This window comes from Brienomyrus brachyistius, chromosome 7 (genome assembly GCF_023856365.1).
Source record: "Brienomyrus brachyistius isolate T26 chromosome 7, BBRACH_0.4, whole genome shotgun sequence".
Taxonomy (NCBI): domain Eukaryota; kingdom Metazoa; phylum Chordata; class Actinopteri; order Osteoglossiformes; family Mormyridae; genus Brienomyrus; species Brienomyrus brachyistius.
In genome coordinates, this window is record NC_064539.1 from 10557380 (window position 1) to 10575495 (window position 18116).

At 38.0% G+C, this 18116-nt stretch overlaps 1 protein-coding gene across 3 annotated transcripts; it reads left to right on the top strand.

Moving 5' to 3' along the window:
* The first annotated feature begins 1312 nt into the window (after nt 1-1312).
* On the top strand, nt 1313-18116 carry prkaa1 (protein kinase, AMP-activated, alpha 1 catalytic subunit). Of its 3 annotated transcripts, XM_049019192.1 has the most exons (11): nt 1337-1470; nt 4245-4511; nt 6143-6240; nt 9993-10134; nt 10487-10580; nt 11011-11155; nt 11965-12052; nt 12555-12779; nt 13055-13550; nt 15265-15391; nt 15650-18116. In XM_049019192.1, coding segments are annotated over exons 3-11 (1581 nt in total). In that variant the 5' UTR covers nt 1337-1470; nt 4245-4511; nt 6143-6239; the 3' UTR covers nt 15913-18116. The 3 variants fall into 3 exon arrangements, with proteins under 3 accessions (XP_048875148.1, XP_048875149.1, XP_048875150.1); XM_049019193.1 differs by lacking the exon at nt 6143-6240; XM_049019191.1 differs by lacking the exons at nt 4245-4511; nt 6143-6240 and having other exon boundaries at nt 1313-1470.

The following is an 18116-nucleotide window of genomic DNA, read 5'->3' on the forward strand; positions in this document are numbered from 1 at the left end:
ATTAAAATGTCACCCAAGATAGTGTTCCACAAACCACAATTTCTTGGTTAGCCGGAAAATTTGTCGGATTTAAGGTAGTCTGGGCTAAATGGACTTTATCTTCGTTCATCTACATGTAGCTCACACTACCTTAAATCCAACAAGTTGTCCAGGCTTAAGGTTTTCGATAACACTTTACTTGACATGGTTCAAATCATATAGTATTATACTATAATTTATGTATTAATTTATTACAAACTAAGTCTTAGTTACATACTGATATTATGTTAATTCATCATTAATGAGTCGTGGCATGTTTTATCTGAAGCAATTACTGTTTTTGTTACTATAGCTGTTAATTTTGCAAACCTTTGCAAACTACTGAAGAAACAAGTCATGAATAACACGTTAAATACTGATCTTATGTTTGTTCATCATGAATGAATCATAATGAATCTTTCATCACAAATTACTATATTTGTTATTGTATCTGTTTATTCTATATACCTCTGTGAACTACTGAAGGAACAAGTAATGAATAACACAAGTGGAATGCTGATCTGATGTTAGTTCATCATCAATAAATCGTGACATCTTTTATCTCAACAATATTTGTTCATGATTTGTTCATAATTTATACTTCAGTAGTAACTGAGTTATTACTAAGTATTTGTGCCCCGTCAAGTAAAGTGTTACCAGATTTTAAGTGTAGGGTGTGCAAGTCTATCTTATGTAATTACAAGTGCCTCAGGTTTTTTATAGTTTTGTCAGGACAAATAATTACCTACATATTGAAAGATTTAAAAGTATTAGATATGTTAATAATAACATCCGATTTGGGTGTTTAAACTGTGACCATCTCACCCTAAGTCCTAGAGCAGGGCTAAGATAAACCGTAGAAATGTGACCTCTAGTGGCAAGCATATGCAATTTTAACTGCAGGATTAGAATACGTAGCAATTGAGTTTAATAAGTAACTTGTTCCGGTTTCAGCTTGATTTAAACTCGAAACTGCAGCTAAGTTAATTACAAAACAGTTGCTCCGTGGACATATAAATGCATTAAGTCCCAGAATATTTCAGAAAAATAAACTTTAATCTTTTTTAAATTAAATCATCTAAACCCTCTCAAAAATCGAACTCTTCCGGAGTTCTTAAGATGGATGAAAATAACTGATTCGGAATCTGTGTCAGCCTTTCCACAATTTAGAAATCATGCGGAGTTAAAATTTGAAACCGGTCCAGGATCATTTTGAGTGTGTTGCCGCATCTTTACAGAGCTCCCGTTTATTTATTTACGCTGAGCGCATACTCGTACTTTGTATTTCCTGTCGATTTGACGTCATTTCCGTCTCGGTGTGTGGTCGCCGCTCTAGGGAGGGCTTCGTCGGGAAGATGGCGACGGATAAACAGAAGCATGAAGGGAGGGTCAAGATTGGCCATTACATTCTTGGGGACACGCTTGGAGTCGGGACGTTTGGGAAAGTTAAAGGTGAGTTAAGCAAGTGGTGTCAGTCTGCTCAGGTACCTTAACGACAGATTGGCTGTCCGCGGAAATGACCCGCTTGTTTGAGTTTCGTTTAGCCTGTTAGCCTACATTTGCTACGACGTAGTGTAGACTTAATCTTAGATAGTCACTCCGAAAACTGTCACCCAGGGGGTGAATTCACAGCACTCCACATGGCTTTCAAAACAAACCTGTAGCAGATGAATCACATGACAGCTGCTGAAATCTAAAGGTTAGGTTTACTTTACGCCAGCTTTTCTGTTTCGCAGTGGATGTCATGACGGTACCTGTGCTGGGGTGCGCTTTGGTGGGGCATGTTACATCCACGGAATCTGCCACGGCTTACCTCTATTGGGTTTTACGTAAACTGGTGTAAGACCTGTCCTTCAATTTGATATCGAGCAGATATCATCACCAGAGCATTTTAAGAATGCAATTTGCACACACCAAAAACGGTTGAATAATTGCAATTTAAAAGTTTTTAAGATGCAGCTGCAGCTGCAAGATATTAATCATCTTAAACATTTACATTTTCACAAGATAACCCACCACAAATGCATTGTCTCGTTGTAATTTTGGTGGACTGTTGTCCCTTAAACTATATATTTAAATGCTATTTCTAAATCACAGACTGATGTATAAGCAGTTTAATTGTGCAATTTTTGTCAACTGGTGTATCGCCAGTGGCTGATGTAATATTACTTTAGTCTGTTTCATTTCCTTATAAAGGTCAAGACGTCAGATTTTTGGGGCCAGTTAGGTAGTACAAATGTAGACATTTGCAAGGATATAGAATACAATACTTGGTGGTTTCTGGTTAACTTGGATTTGAAGACACAGCCATGGCTATACTTATTGTACCCTGGAGCTATCCAGAAAGATCACGGGCCTCTGTGTGAGAAAGCTAAGACCCAAATACCAGCTTTAGAAAAGAGTGTGTAATTTAAAAGCAAAATATCAAATATATAAGAGAAGCCAGTGATCAGTTTGTGTATGATGTGGTTATATGCATTGATGATAACACATTTTATTAACTGAATTTTACCTTAAAACTCTTGGTGGATTGTACCTCAAAACTCTTGCTTGCTCTTTGCTGGCTTTTCTTAAAATCAGAAGCATCATTGGTTCTCACATAAACAATTAGGCTCATTTTCTCCATGTGTTAGTGCTGGCAACTGCTGTAGTCATGCTAGTCAAAGACATACCTACAGGGAGGAGCTGGGAGTTAGTCATGATACCTGACTTTCGAAATTCCATATCATGCAATGAAAAGTATTGAAATTCTATTCCATTTTCGATATGCACCGTGTATAATCTAACTCGATACAAATAATTTCAATTGCAATTTTATTTGCAGTAAAAACTCTACAACCTTTTGTAAATTCATGTCACTATATCTAAAAAACCATTGCATAGCATTGTCAATCAAAGCATAAGTCCAGTAGTAGCCATTGTAATTGCGCTGTAATCATGTTCAGATATTCATGAGTAGGAAATAAAGACTGTTAAAATTAATGTTACTTTATATTACAATGCATAATATAACAGATATACATTATTTTTGTATGCCTTCTCTATCTTGCGTCTCAAAGCAGAAACACTTCTATTGCACGACTCTTAAAGTTTGTATTGGAATGATCAACACTAATCAACACAACCTCATGAGATTGTCATCTTAATATTTAACTGACTACAAAAAATGTTTGAACCCGTAAAAAATGCATGCAGCATCTCTAATAGGCTTATACAGATTATTATTTCATTAATTCTGAAATAAGATACCTATCTTGCAAAACTGTATTGCCTTGCGTGTCGATCCTTTAAATGTTTGGCGAAATTCATGGTGTTGTGCAGTAGCACAATTTGCAAACAGGTGTAGGCATACGCATTGGTAGCCTACAAGCCTCAATGGTCAGAGCAACCTGGAAATGCAGGCTGTAGAATAGATTCCATGAAAAATATGCTTTGAAACCGTTGTATACATCATAGCATTGATACTTTCAGTACTTTCATTACTTTTGACAGCACTGCTGGGAGTATAGCATGTGGGTCATTTTGTAATCTTTCATTATCCAGAAAATCTTTGCAAGTTTAACTCATCAGTCACAGTTTAATAAGCTGCATATAGTGGCTATTTTATTGAAAAAGCATCTTGTGATTTTGATTACTGCAGAAGTTTTTGCATAATATTTATATGTTGCTGTAATTGTTATTTTTTGTTGTTAATTAGTATTTTCTTAGTGTGTTCCTTTAGGCAATGTTAACTGGGTCTTTATAAACAAAGCACAAAAAATTGTGTCTATTATTTTTGCATATAACCAACTTTAATTAAAGCAACCTAAAATTACAGAATAGTTGCTCTTTGCCCTATTCTGTTGTTGCACTTTGGTAACAGATTGTTTTATTTTTATATTTGTGACCAAGCAAAATGACTGGTACATGAGACTTTGTTTTACACATTAAACTGTAAAATTTGATTTTGTAAACTATGAGTTTCAGTCTCTATATCATATTCCTTGATAAGAATCGTTTTTGTGTTTTGGAAAAATACAGGGTGTTGCTTTGATAACAAGCCCAGGCATTAGTTAACTAGGAAAAAGTTTCCCTTGTCAGGACATGTTTACAGTAAAAGGTAGCATCTTAGCCTTTCACTGATCAGCAGTCTTCAGTGCTTATGTCAGTGGGCTGCAGTGGATGATGGATTAGTAGCTGAGTAAACAAGCACTGGATCAGAATGTTTGTATGGTTTTGTTTTACAGTGGTTGACCTATGCTAAAGGACAGCTGCTCTGCCCTCAATGCCATGCCTCATAGCAAGGATTGTACATGCAGAGCATCTGCTGTTGTGCATTGGGCTGAGACGTCTACATAAATGACACAAGGCTTGTTGCAGTAGGGTGGTTTCTGCATACTAATGGTAGGAAACCACAGCAATAAGGTCACAGACACCTGGTGGTCATCAGTTCCATGAGTGTGGTGACTGCTAACAATGACAGAGAAAAGGACAAAAGGAAGACAGAACATGATGTAAGTTCCAGTCAGGTTCCTCTGTGTCTAAGTGATATATGGTATAGTTATGTTAGTCACACATTTTATATTTTCTAAGCCAGTGGTTCTCAACCAGGAGGCTGTGGCCCATAGAAGGCCTTAGCAAGGATGGGGGTGGGGGCGGGGGTATAATTTATTTGAAACTGAAGAAACTGACATTGTTTTAGGGCTGGGCAGTAGCATATCATACTTCTATAATCTATTGATGTATTTTAATAATGAGATATAGGATGACACAATACTGTTTACACCGATAAACTCTTATTGTGTTTTAAAATTAGGACTTTATTAAAGATTTTTAATACTGTAGAAACCAATAGTATTCCTTCCTGGTTGTAATTAACATGAGAGTTTTTGTCGTGATGTCACACCTAAGAGGTGTGAAGTAACGCAACACAAATACTTTGTTACTCTACTTAATTTTGGAAAAAAAACCTAATTTGAGTAAAGTTGTTGTACAAATGACTTTTTACTTATTATTTTTATTATTATTGTTACAATATTATTATTGTTGTTTTTTATGCATTACATATTGTCTTTTTGAAGATGGAACAAACAATATATAGAGATATACAATATATTGCTTAATATGCCAGAACTCTGCTCTCTGCTATTTTATGCTTCCATCAGTTTTTAAAATTAGTTGGACTGCAGCTACCGCTAAAATAATGGTGATGATTGCATTGGACAATCAGCCATTTCCTAGTCAATGGTTGTCCAATGCTGCTGCATTTGTTAGTATTTAAATTCATGTTACTTAAAACTTCAATGATATTAGTTTGTGTAATTGCAGATTATGGTGATTATGTCAGTATTACTTTGCATGACTGCTCGCTCCCGGCAGTGTTGTCAGAATACCAAAATTTCAAGCTTCAATACGATACAAGGAAAAGTATTAAAATTCAATAGCATGTTCAATACTCAACACAGTATATAATGTAATTCAGTAAAAAAAAAAAAGTTTTGTTTACAGTACAGCTTTACAACCTTTTGTTAACTCGTGTCACTATATTTAAATAATACTTTGTACTGCATTGTCAGTCAAAGCATAGTAATATTTAGTACAATAGCTGTCATTGTAATTGCACTGTACTCATGTTTAGACATTCGCAAACAGTAAATAATTAAACTCTATTAAAATTAAATGTTACTTTATATTACTACAATGCATAATGGAACAGATGCACATTACTTTTACATGCCTACTTTATCTTGTGTCTCAAAGCACAAACGCTGCTAACAAGAGCATGACTCTAAAAGTTTATATCTGAATAGAACAACCTCACAAGATAGAGCCAAACACAACTTTCATGTAAAAATAATTGCAGACTGTTGTCTTAATGCAGAAATGTTTAACTGACTACACAAAATGTTTTTACCCATAGAAAAAATGCACATCACATCCGTCCTTCTACAACAGGCAGATTAATATTTTATTATTTTTGAAATAAAATACCCAGCTCCAACAACTCTTTGTATTGCGTTGTGTATCAGTCTTCCAAAGGTTTACCTAAATTTCTGGTGTTTGCCCCCTTTGTCAATATTGTGTGGTAGCACAATTTGCATACAGGCTTCCATATGACCTGTGGTTTCCCATTTTCATTTGACAGAAAGCTAAAGTATTTCCAGATGCGACTGTGACTCAACTCATTATGGATTTAAGCATGACTGCAAAAGATCTGATGTTTCTGAACTTAACACCCCTTCAGTGAGTCTCGGTGGTCAGAGCGAACCAGAAGTCCAGGCTGTAGAATCCATTTTGCCATTTTGAATTCATTTTATATATAATGCAATTGATACTTTTGATACTTCTGACAGCACTAGTTCCCAGACTGCTTTTGTATGTTTACTTGTGACCTACTTCAAACTTATAATCAGCTGGTTTTTAGTTAGCCCTTGAAATAATATGATTACAGGATTGGTTATTTGCATGTTGTTTTGTTGTGTGCTAGGTGATGCACTATACCAGCTAATACATCATTGACAGTTTACAATGTTAGCCCTTGCACTTAAGTAGTGAAATGTGTAACAAAATGTCCAAGCTAAATAGACTCCAAATTTAGTACTTTCCCTAATTTTACATGGGTGATTACATTGAAAAATGTGCTGTAGAGTAGTACAAATATTGGGAAGAAATATAAGCAGTTCTCTGGTTTTGGTGCTGGTACTCGACCTGAAGTCAGTGGAAAAGGGAAAGTTCCAAAAGTATTGAACCAAAACTATGGTACTTGGTGCAACGGAAAAGTGCCCCAGTTGCTAGTAGTGTATCACTGGATTTGTGAGTGCTTTGTGATGGACAGACATCCCTTCCATGTCGTACCTCAGCCTTCTGCCCTATGCTATTCATCACTAGAGCAAAGTGTGTGTTTGTGAATGTTTTGAATGCAGTTGTATCCACAATAAGCATTTCAAAGAGTGCAAGAATCACAATACTGTGTTCCCCAGCATTTATTATAATGATAGAACACACCATCAAGCACTTATGACATGATACCTACTGTAACAGTAGTCAGACACTGCATGAATACTACAACAAAAACAGGCTGATGTGAAACAAAGCAATTTCAGCCTCATCTCAGCACTGTCTGTATGTCTTACTTCTTTGTCACTTGTCTCAGTGGAATCTCGATTGAGGCTATTTCCACACTGCTGTGGAAACTGTAGTACCTATATTGATCGCATCTGTTAATGCACACCAGACAATGGACTGGCATCAGACCAGGGTTGGTTCCTGCCGCCCCCCAGTTGTATTATATAAATTTTATATATGTATGTATAATAATGAATTATATTCTTTATATACAATTACTCTGAATGATCGGTAAATTAATCAACATATCACTTGATTATTAATATAACTAATAGTGACAGCACTAGTATATATCACGGACGTTTACCACGGCATAGGAATTCATTTTAAACTTTGTCCGTTTTAGTAAATGGGAAAATGTGCAGACCTGAGCTTTGTGCAGACCTCTAACATCTGGTATTCAAGGTGGACTTTATCTACTGGAGAGAAACTGGGTACAGCATGGGAACTATTCAACATAGATGTAAAGGAGATGTCACAGAAAATGATGAGGAGCTAGATGACCAGCAGTTGGCAGAGAGAGAGAGAGAGGACAATCTGTCAGGCCACTGGCACTCATTCCCAGCAGAATGAGTGGACTGGAAGAACAGGAGAGGACACTTAAACTGAAAGCAAGCCAGTGCTTCAGCCTTAATCCATGCCACCCACAGTTCTGGGGGTAAAACCAAGCTGTGGGCTTTGGAAGAGCTCAACAACATTGTTTCCTGGTGACATATGCAAAATATTTGCACTTACACATATCTTGTATGTTTTGTGATCAGTCTGTAGTAAGGGTGTAACAGTACACAAAATTCATGGTTTGGTACTGACCTTGGTTTCGAGTTTGTGGTTCAGTGCAATTTTGGTACAGTAGGGAAAACACAATTTGTTAGAAAATTATTTATCATTAAAACTACAAACACAATTTGGGACAGTTGTAATCCAAAGGCAATGCATCTGTCTACGTGCTTGAATAACAAAACCTGATTAATAAAAACACTTACGCATACTCGGATGATATTGCCTTAAATGTGTTGGATGCATTTCCATAAACGTTTTTGAGTTTGGTATAACAGAGTAGAAAGACTATCGACTACTTTCTCTCTCCAGTGTTTTCCAGGGAGTCATTTGTTTGGAGACCAAAATGTTCCCAAACCGTCGATTATGACTGACTGACTGATTGACTAGCATCAATCAGAACCAACTGACAGATAACCTTAACGTAGGGCTGGGCGATATCATATCGATTTTATATGGAGTATGCACAATAATCACCAGGGTTTCAGATCAAAGGCGAAGCATTTGGCTGGACGCCAGCTTTTTGATTCTATACATTTATTTACGCCCAATATTTGTTAAGCAGATTAGTAGTACAGCTAAAATATTAATGAGATGCGTTTTGTAACACCCAAAACTTAGTAATCTTTATTAAATTTGGTTAGCGGAGCACACCTCGTCAGGCTGTTTTGGTATACTATGTTTGGTTTGCCTTAGTACGATTTGCACTGAAGTGTCAGTGAAGAAAGGAACAGCTCAGCAGTCACGATATCTTTTAAAAGAGGAGATCTTGCGGATAAACAAGGTAAAAAGACGTCTGTAGTGTAGCGGTACTTTTTTTAGAGTCTGACACATTTATTAAACATAAGGATATGCCGAATTTGCTAACTTTTGGGTGTCATAAAATGCCTCATTGATATTTTAGTCATACTATCAATCTGCTTAACAAATTGTGGGTGTAATTAAATGCCTGTATAGTACTGAAAAGCTGGCGCCCGGTGAAATGCGTCGCCTTTGATCTGAGGCCCGAGTGATTATTGCGCATGCGCCATATAAAATCTGTTATGTTCAATAAATGCATTCATTCATTTCGTTGTGCATGCTGTACCGAACCAAAAATGATGTAGTGTGCCAAACAGCACACCATAAATGTGTTTTTCTCATTTAAAATTTGGACAGAGGCGGTTGTTACCAGCTGTTTTATGCTTGCTTCTGAGCGTGGGACAATTTACTCTGTTGCATGAAAGTTACAAACAAAATACCTGCTGCACAAATCAGCAGGGACATCTTTTAGGGCAGTGTTTATTTATTTAAACACATTGACATAATTATAATAATAATGTTTGAACCTAGTTTACTGAGGAACATAATTATTCCACCTATCCCACACATTATGGAACGCATTAACCTAGCAAGAGACCAGAGTCCCTGTACTATGAAGCGGGGTTACTGGCTTATCTGGGTAACTTGTCGGATTTAAGGTACCACAGTTTAAATGGACTTCATATTCGTTCACTTGCATTTTGCCCAGACTACCTTAAAGTTACCCCGATAAGCCAATAACCCCGTTTTGTAGTACAGGCCACTGTTCTGTGCATTTATCGGACACGACGTGACCTATGTCCTATATTCTTCTCATAAGGAAATATTTTTTCTGTAGTAACATTGTTGTAATTCTTGGCCTTCTATAAAATAAAATGGATGAGGAACCTGTACTGGGAAGATGCATCATGTTTAATTCAAGATCATTGAATCACCTGAAAAAATGTTTAGGTTCTCTTCATTTTGGTTAAATAGCTTTAAAATTTAAATAGCTTTAAAATATGCTGAATAGGTTTTACTTCAGCAGTCTTTTTTGAAATGTCAGGGAGAGGTCAGAGAGAACTTCTTTTTCTTAGGCATGTTTTAGCTGATTGTTACTTTTCCTATTAATAATTAATCAGAAAACAGCATGCCTTGTTAAAATTATTGATAAACATTTACTGCTCTTCTGCTTCAAACCATCTTCTCATTTGAATTGCTGCTGCATTGTTGGTGATAATGCAGTATTTTTCATCTTGGAATCGTCTTTCTGCCCCCCCCCCCCCCCCCCCCACCTCCACCTCCACCTGTAGTGGGCCAGCATGAATTGACGAAGCACCAAGTGGCTGTGAAGATCCTGAACCGACAGAAGATCCGTAGCCTGGACGTCGTGGGAAAGATTCGCAGAGAGATTCAGAATCTTAAGCTCTTCAGGCACCCGCATATAATTAAATTGTGAGACACAATGATTTTCATCTTGTAGAGAATCATGTCACCTTCAGTGTACGTGTGAAGTTCGCATGTTCTTGCCGTGTTACATGGGTTTCGTCAAGGTACTCCACTTTCCTTCTGCTGTCGAAAAACATGCAAATGGATAATTGTCATCTCTAAATCGCTGAGTGTATGATTGAGTGTATGTATATGATCCACGGTGTTGATGTCCCATATCTCAGATTTGTGCCTTATGCTTCAGCCTATCCCAGGCCTCCCTGTGACCCTAACCGAAATAAGCAGTTATAAAATATTTTAATGTAGTATATTCCAAGAAATGGGGAGTGACTCCCTCCAAATTTTTTGATTTGTGCAGGTACCAGGTAATCAGCACGCCAACGGATATCTTCATGGTGATGGAATATGTTTCTGGGGGCGAACTGTTTGACTATATTTGTAAAAATGGCAAGGTACTGTATCATGTTTTTGCTGTGGAATTAACAGCCAAATCACCATGTCTTAATTCTGTTTGAAGATAACTTATTTTTAGGCATTGTAATTCTGGCTCTTTTATTACTGTTGACTGATTAGTCAAGTTGACTGATTAGTGTTGTAATAGGTATGGGAGCCAAGACCCATTATGATAAGTGTTTAACTGTGACCGTTTTGTATTCTTTAAAGATGACTTCATTCAGACATTCACAGTTAACACCTATCATCTTGTTCTGTGTTACTTTTCCTATATTTCCAAGTGTGCACAGCCCTTTGTAAATAGTTATGATATATTATGATTCCATTAATACCTTTTATACCACACTGTGATGCATCTTTAAATAATCAGGTGTATGTGGAAAAAACTGAAACGCAAACTGAATAACTTCTGCTGTGGTGTCGTGCCAGCTGGACGAGAAGGAGAGCAGACGTCTGTTCCAGCAGATCATCTCCGCTGTAGACTACTGCCACCGGCACATGGTGGTGCATAGAGACCTCAAACCTGAGAATGTCCTGCTGGATGCTCAGATGAACGCTAAGATTGCTGACTTTGGTGAGAAGCTGTTTCCCTCCCGAATAACATAACAGGCTGACTTACTGTGAAACAATTGCTAGGCAATATGCATGATATAAATACACAACACGGCAGATCAGATAATAAAAGAGAAAACATATTCTGAGGTATAGGAATAGTGCTTCACTTTACTGATAACATTCACAGTTTTCTGCCCAGTTGCTCAGCATTCTGCCCGCTTCACCTTATAAAGCTTGCATATTTGGAAAAGGTCACCTCTTGTCCCTTTATTAGGTTCCTTTGAGCTGTAAGAGCACACTGTCTCCATATTAATTTTACTGTGCATGTTAAGTATTGCTTAAAGAAGCAACAGCCCCGGAAAATGCATTTAAATGACACCTTTACACGTAGATGTTTCCAGCTGAACAGTTAAGTTCCCAGAGTAACAATTTTTACTTTTCATTAGTTAGAGTGGGACTAAAATACTAACCTGATGAGGAAATGAGGGCTGGAGTTGTATACACTGCATCAATAAGCAGGGACTGGCTGCTACCGCAAGCCAGAAATAACACGTATTGCCAGTTTCTCAGTATTTCTACAGAATTGTGATTGTGAAAGCTTTTTTTTGCATAATACAGATCTGCTTTGTCACATGAAATTTCAAAGTTCTGCTCCTTTGAACATAGTTATTTTTTTAACTGGAATATTACCACACAGTACTTGCATAATAATTAATTCCCCCCCTAATGTAATAATTAATAATGTTATTTTTGATGTGCACTATACTACCTAATGTGCTTAGTGACCATGACTATCATTTGTATGAATGTCCACCATATCTTTTTCAGGTTTGTCAAACATGATGTCAGATGGGGAGTTTTTAAGAACAAGTTGCGGTTCACCAAACTATGCTGCTCCTGAAGTGATTTCAGGAAGGTAATCACTGTATTTGCTGTGTAATTGTAAGTTTGTCTCAAGAAGGATGTTGAGAAACACTGGGAACCCCGGGGTGGTGATTCATGTGTTGCCTTTTACGAGGGATGACAAAGTTGTGTGAAAAGTAACTACTGGTGTGGCTGGTACTAAAATGAAAACCAAATGTGAGCATGTGGGACAAGAAGATCACTTGATTTAAGGACTTATGAATTACAAAACTGAAGACTAATATACACAAATCATTGAGAATGAAGGGCTGGTGGCACGAATCAGTGTGAATCATCTCCCCTTTCCCTCGATTTTTTTTCTCCCCCAAGATGTTCGTACTGTAGTTTAGGCAATAAAATGGTTTCTAGGAAGAAAATAAGTTTATTGATGGGATTACTAATTACTACTATTATCCGTCTGGCCATCTACTTGGTATATAGCTTGCCTGTTTGAAAATACTGAGTATCAGCTAATACATAATCACTAAGACTAACACCCCACTTTCTGCACCCAGGCTCTATGCTGGTCCAGAGGTGGACATCTGGAGCAGTGGAGTAATTCTGTATGCTTTGCTTTGTGGAACTCTCCCATTTGACGATGACCATGTGCCAACGTTGTTCAAGAAGATCTGTGATGGGATCTTCTTTACACCACAGTACTTGAATCCTTCAGTGATCAGTCTTCTGAAGCATATGCTGCAGGTTGACCCCATGAAGAGAGCAACAATCAAGGAAATCCGGTGAGCCCGAGAACTCAAGGTCATGTAGATAAACTCATAGACAATCATTTGTAACCTTGAAATGACCTAATTTGATTCTTATATGTGTGTCTGAAACTAATTGTTACTCTGGAACTGGTCCAAATTCTTCCTAACATTTTAGCTTGACTGGTGAAAAGAGACATAATCTTTTATGATAAAATGGCAAGCATAGTCTACTAATTGTTTTTCCTCCTTGTTTTTTTGTCATTTTTTCCCTCTTCTAATAAAACAATTCTGTACTCTGGTTTTAATAGGGAGGATGAATGGTTTAAGCAAGACCTGCCAAAATACCTTTTCCCAGAAGATCCATCCTACAGCAGCGCCGTGATCGATGATGAAGCCTTAAAGGAAGTTTGTGAGAAGTGTGAATGTACTGAGGAGGAGGTGCTGACGTGTCTGTATAACAGGAACCACCAGGACCCATTGGCAGTGGCGTACCACCTCATCATAGACAATCGCCGCATCATGAGCGAGGCAAAGGATTTTTACCTGGCCAGCAGCCCTCCTGAATCCTTCCTGGACGAGCACCAGCTGTCCGCTGCAAAGCCCCACCCTGAACGGGTGCCGTTCCTGGTGGCCGAGGTGCCACCCAGGCCGCGGCACACCCTAGACGAATTAAATCCTCAGAAGTCGAAGCACCAGGGAGTTCGCAGAGCCAAGTGGCACCTGGGTATCCGAAGCCAAAGCCGGCCGAATGACATCATGTCGGAGGTGTGCCGGGCCATGAAGCAGCTGGACTATGAGTGGAAGGTGAATGATTTAAATGTGAAAATACGGCAATTTCTGAATGAATGTCGCGTGATTAAAACATCTGCCATTCAGCTATGGTTTAATTCCTTTTGTAGGTCTTATCTAAAAGAGAATACTGTTATGTTATGTGTTTCATAAGGACAAGAAATGCTGGGCTTCGTCTCTATAATTTTGCATTAATCATTTGTTACTTTCTCATCATGTGGTATCTGTAAATCAGGGATGGTGTGTATGCTTCCGGATTATATTTTCATAGTTTGAAGTCAATTCATGCTTTTAGTGAAATCTAGGATTTCACAGGACAAACTGGAATGAAACAGGAGAACGCAATGATATGAGGATCTGGGGCATTTGGTCAAAGTAAGATGCATGCTACAGTGGTGACACAAGTTCAGTTTCTCTTGTGCTGCCATAGCAGTCTGTTGCAAGAAGGCCAATGTTCTTTTGGGTGGGTGGGTTGCCTTTGTTCTCTCACTCTTCTGCACCTATATATGCTGTTGGCTGGGGACCTACAGAGCTGTGGATGGAATCAATTAAATATCACTCTGTGATCTTACAGCCTGTAGAGTGGAAATAAATGGGTTCCTGGCAGCACATGCTGTGATGGGCTGAAATAGAGAGTTCATGTTCAAAAACTAGAAATCAAGACCAAGGTTTTGTTTTTCAATTCAGTTCGTATAGTGCCTTTCCACAACGTTACATGCTCTCAGAGTGCTCTACATTATCCCCGCCCAAAGCCCCCAGTAAGCAAGCCAGAGGTGACTGTGGCAAGGAAAAACTCCCTAGAAGGAAGAAGCCTTGGGAGGAACCAGACTCAAAAGGGGAGCCCATCCTCCTGGGACCGGCAGAGGAAATCAAATGGGCAAGATGGCAAAGTTCCAATTTACACTGTCCCAATTTTAACATTTGAGTTTCAAAACAGGGGGCAGGCAGGTACTGGTGCTGCTTCTGATGGTAGGACGAACAGTGGCACAAAAGCAGGGCATATAGAAGAGACGTCACAGGCAGAAGGGCGAGCAGGTCAGAAAGACACCACAGGTAGTGGAGGTGTCGCAGGCAGCAGGGAAGGCAGAATAGCTTGATGATTTTTGGGTCTCCAAGCAGCACAGCCCAGGAGGGGTAGAGGAAATAAAATATGCAGTTAGCCAAAGTAGGGAAAATTAGAGGCAGTGCAAACAGTTTGGTGGCATATACAGCTATGGCAGCATAAGTAGCGAGGAGGCAAGTGGGAACACAGGCGGGGAATCGCTGCACGTCAACACTGCAATTCCACATGGGAGTGTGAAGCTAGAGTGACTGACAGTTCAGGTCATCCAAAGCCACTATGAGTATAAGGAATCACAGCTACAGAGTAATCAACTAGTTGGCTGAAACAAAATCTTGGTCTGGATTTTAACTTTCTGGACCTGAACCATCCACTTCTGGGAGCAGGTGTGCTAGGACTCACTGTCCTGTGTGGCTGTCATAGGAAACAGACCATTAATTATCCAGGTCCAGGTTTAGATGAAAATGTTTCGTTGACATTAAATATTAAAGCTGAAAAAAATAAGGAGGGGGGATTAAAACACTGGTTACTGTAAATGTTGATATCTGGTTATCTATCATGACTGGTTAGTTGGTTAATTTTTTCCCCCTTTCACATTCATTTTATATTCTCAAATGGCGTTTCCATTACCTAAATTAGGTGTCTCAGATAGCTTTTCCTACTTCTCAGGTTGTAAATCCCTATTACCTGCGTGTGCGAAGGAAGAACCCAGTGACGGGAATGCAGGCCAAGATGAGTTTGCAGCTCTACCAGGTGGACAGCAGGACCTACCTCCTTGACTTTCGTAGCATAGATGGTATGTTAAGTGTGTGGACCTTTTAAATCCCTCTTCTGAGTTTGTTTTGTTAAGTGTACATTCTATAAATAGGCACTAACATTCCATAAGGAGTACGTTTAGATGTTTCAGCAGTTAAGAACATAGTTTCAATTCACTTGTACTCTTTCTAAACGTAAATAAATAGGAGTCTAAAAATGCAGTTTTTTTCTGTTCATATTCTCTGATTTTGTGTGTTTCTGTGGGGAAGATTTACAGTGTATTTGTCTTTTTGCTTAGATGAAATTTTAGAGGCTAAATCGGGGACTGCCACTCCTCATCGCTCAGGCTCGGTTGGGAACTCCCGAACAACTCTAAAGAATGAGGCGGAGGCAGGAGAGGCCAAGGCCGAAGTGGCGGTCAAGGGATCCGATGGCTCTTTGGCGTCGTCTCTCACGTCCTCTGTCGAATCCACTAGTGGAGAGACCTTTCCTAGACCTGGGAGTCACACTATAGAGTTTTTTGAGATATGTGCGAATCTCATCAAGTTACTTGCACGATAGTTGTTGAGTTAGCCTTTGAGTGTCTTTAAGCAATAAGCATGCAACTGATTCATGGCTAACTTCATTCCATGTGGATGAGCTAGTTGTTCCATGGCACTGATGCAGTTTTGCCTCATAGATTAGGCGAACTGTGGGCGGGAAAGATTTTGAATGATAATTGCTAAGCCACTTTATAGTAAAATTTTTTTTTTTTTTTTTTAAACAAATTGTTTTACATATTACTTTACTATCTAGCTAAATGTCCCCAGAATGCATTTCGACTTCCTAGTCATTTATTGTCAGCTTGATTTGCTGAATTTGTATTACATTCAGTGATGCTAAATCCCTCATTTCTAGGTAAAAACAAGCAAATTGTTCTGCTAATATGCAAGAACAACTTTTGCACAGTTGTCCTGTACCTGCTGCTCAATTACCATATTAGATAATCCACCATTGCAGAATATGTACAATGAGTTGCACGTACCCTTTGAGAAATGATGAAAGCCGATTAAAAATACAGAGGAAGGATAGTCTTGTTCCTCTCTTTTTCAGGAAAAAGCTTGCCTCTCCTGAAAATAATGATGTTCTTTGAATCATTTTAAGGATTTCCATGCCTCTGTATTTTTTGTAACAATTACGTTTATTTGATTTACTTTTCCCCCTCCCTTTTATATATAAAGAATAAAGTTGATCTGGATATATTTATCAGTGCTTTAAATATATAGGTTATTTTGCAATCATTTTGTTGATGTTTTATTCCATGTCTCATATTCCAAAATCATTTTTAGTTTTTATTCCAGTTGCACTGTTATGTTTGTCAAACACTTAATTTAGTTTTCCAATTAAGTAGTTTTATTTTAATCAAAATAAATAAATGGCCAAACTATTCTGAGAGTACTGTTTTGGAAATGTGGGGTCTCTGTTCCAGATCATGCTTAAGATTGCAGCTGTAGCAATACATGTTTTCTGTGTGAGTTTTGGACTCTGTAAACAACAAATCTGCTTGCATTCAATGTCAGTACTTTGGAAATTGGTGTGATATCACTGCTGTTTATGCAGAGCTTCTAAAGTTCAATTAATGCCCTTTCCTGTATTGAACAGGAATACTTGGGACTTAAGACCAAATATGAAACATTTTACATTGAGTCCTATAGTGAAAAATCTGTTGGAATGTTTTCTGTCAGATTTGGTTATGGTATGTTGCATAGTGTAAGCTGGCAGTTTGATTGACATTGATGATATAATATTATGGACCCATAAATTTACATTGGTGGTCAGCAGACATTTGCAAATTGAGTGATGCCAGATTTGTTACTTCTTTTCCATGTTTTATGTGTAACAATATTTTCATGCCTTTTGTCCTTGTGAAGAATAGCTTGCTTTTTGGATAAAATATGAGGGATGTCACAAAATCAGTTACACTTTTATTTGTATCCTAATTATTTATTTAAATTCAATCATTTTCTCCCAAACAGTCCAGTTAATAATAGATAAATAAATAATATAACTGACAAAGTCTTTAGTCAGTCACAATCTCAGTTAATCAGCTGCCTTAATGTTAATACTGTTGATCAGTTTTATAATAGGAAGAGGTATTAAAGGCTGTGATCCATTTCCTTGTGGGGTCTGGTAGTAGGTTATTAGACCTAAGTATGCCATGAATACTGTGATGGCTGTTTGTAAAGCCACACCTACATGTCACAGCAATGTGCTGTTCGCTGAAGGAGTAAATGGGTTTGGCCTTGCATGCTGGCTGGCACAAATACCATTGAAATGTCTGATTTTAACAGAAATTAAAGCATTCTAGTATTTGTAGCATCAAAAAAAATAATTGGTATGCTTTAAAGAAATAGAAGTTTACACAATTTTCTGTGCTGAACCCAGGTGTGGCGAGAGATGTTAGGCATTTTGGTATTTCTATGTAAAAGTGATCATTCTGGCTTCTAAAGACAGCTTGTAGACTATGAATCTGTTTTTTCCGTATATTTTCATACTTTAAAATTGTATGTCAGTGTTGCAGGAAGATTAGATATTACACTGGGGGACAAATCACAAATGAATTACCTCTGCGTATGTGTCTTAACTGCTCTTAATCATTTTTCTTTTCTTTAAAGTGTAGTGGAGAGTGGAGTGGGACCCAACCAGATTGACCAATGTATTTTGACTTGACAGTGTTTAAAATAATATGTACACAGAACTGCCTAATAAATATGTAAATTGCACAA

What these genes read in the sequence shown, in the direction of transcription:
- prkaa1 (XM_049019191.1), top strand. Translation starts at nt 1,374, where the DNA reads ATGGCGACGGATAAACAGAAGCATGAAGGGAGGGTCAAGATTGGCCAT. An exon ending in CACCCGCATATAATTAAATT is followed by an intron (nt 10,135 to 10,486) that starts GTGAGACACAAT and finishes TGATTTGTGCAG; the next exon opens with GTACCAGGTAATCAGCACGC. An exon ending in AGCTGGACTATGAGTGGAAG is followed by an intron (nt 13,551 to 15,264) that starts GTGAATGATTTA and finishes CCTACTTCTCAG; the next exon opens with GTTGTAAATCCCTATTACCT.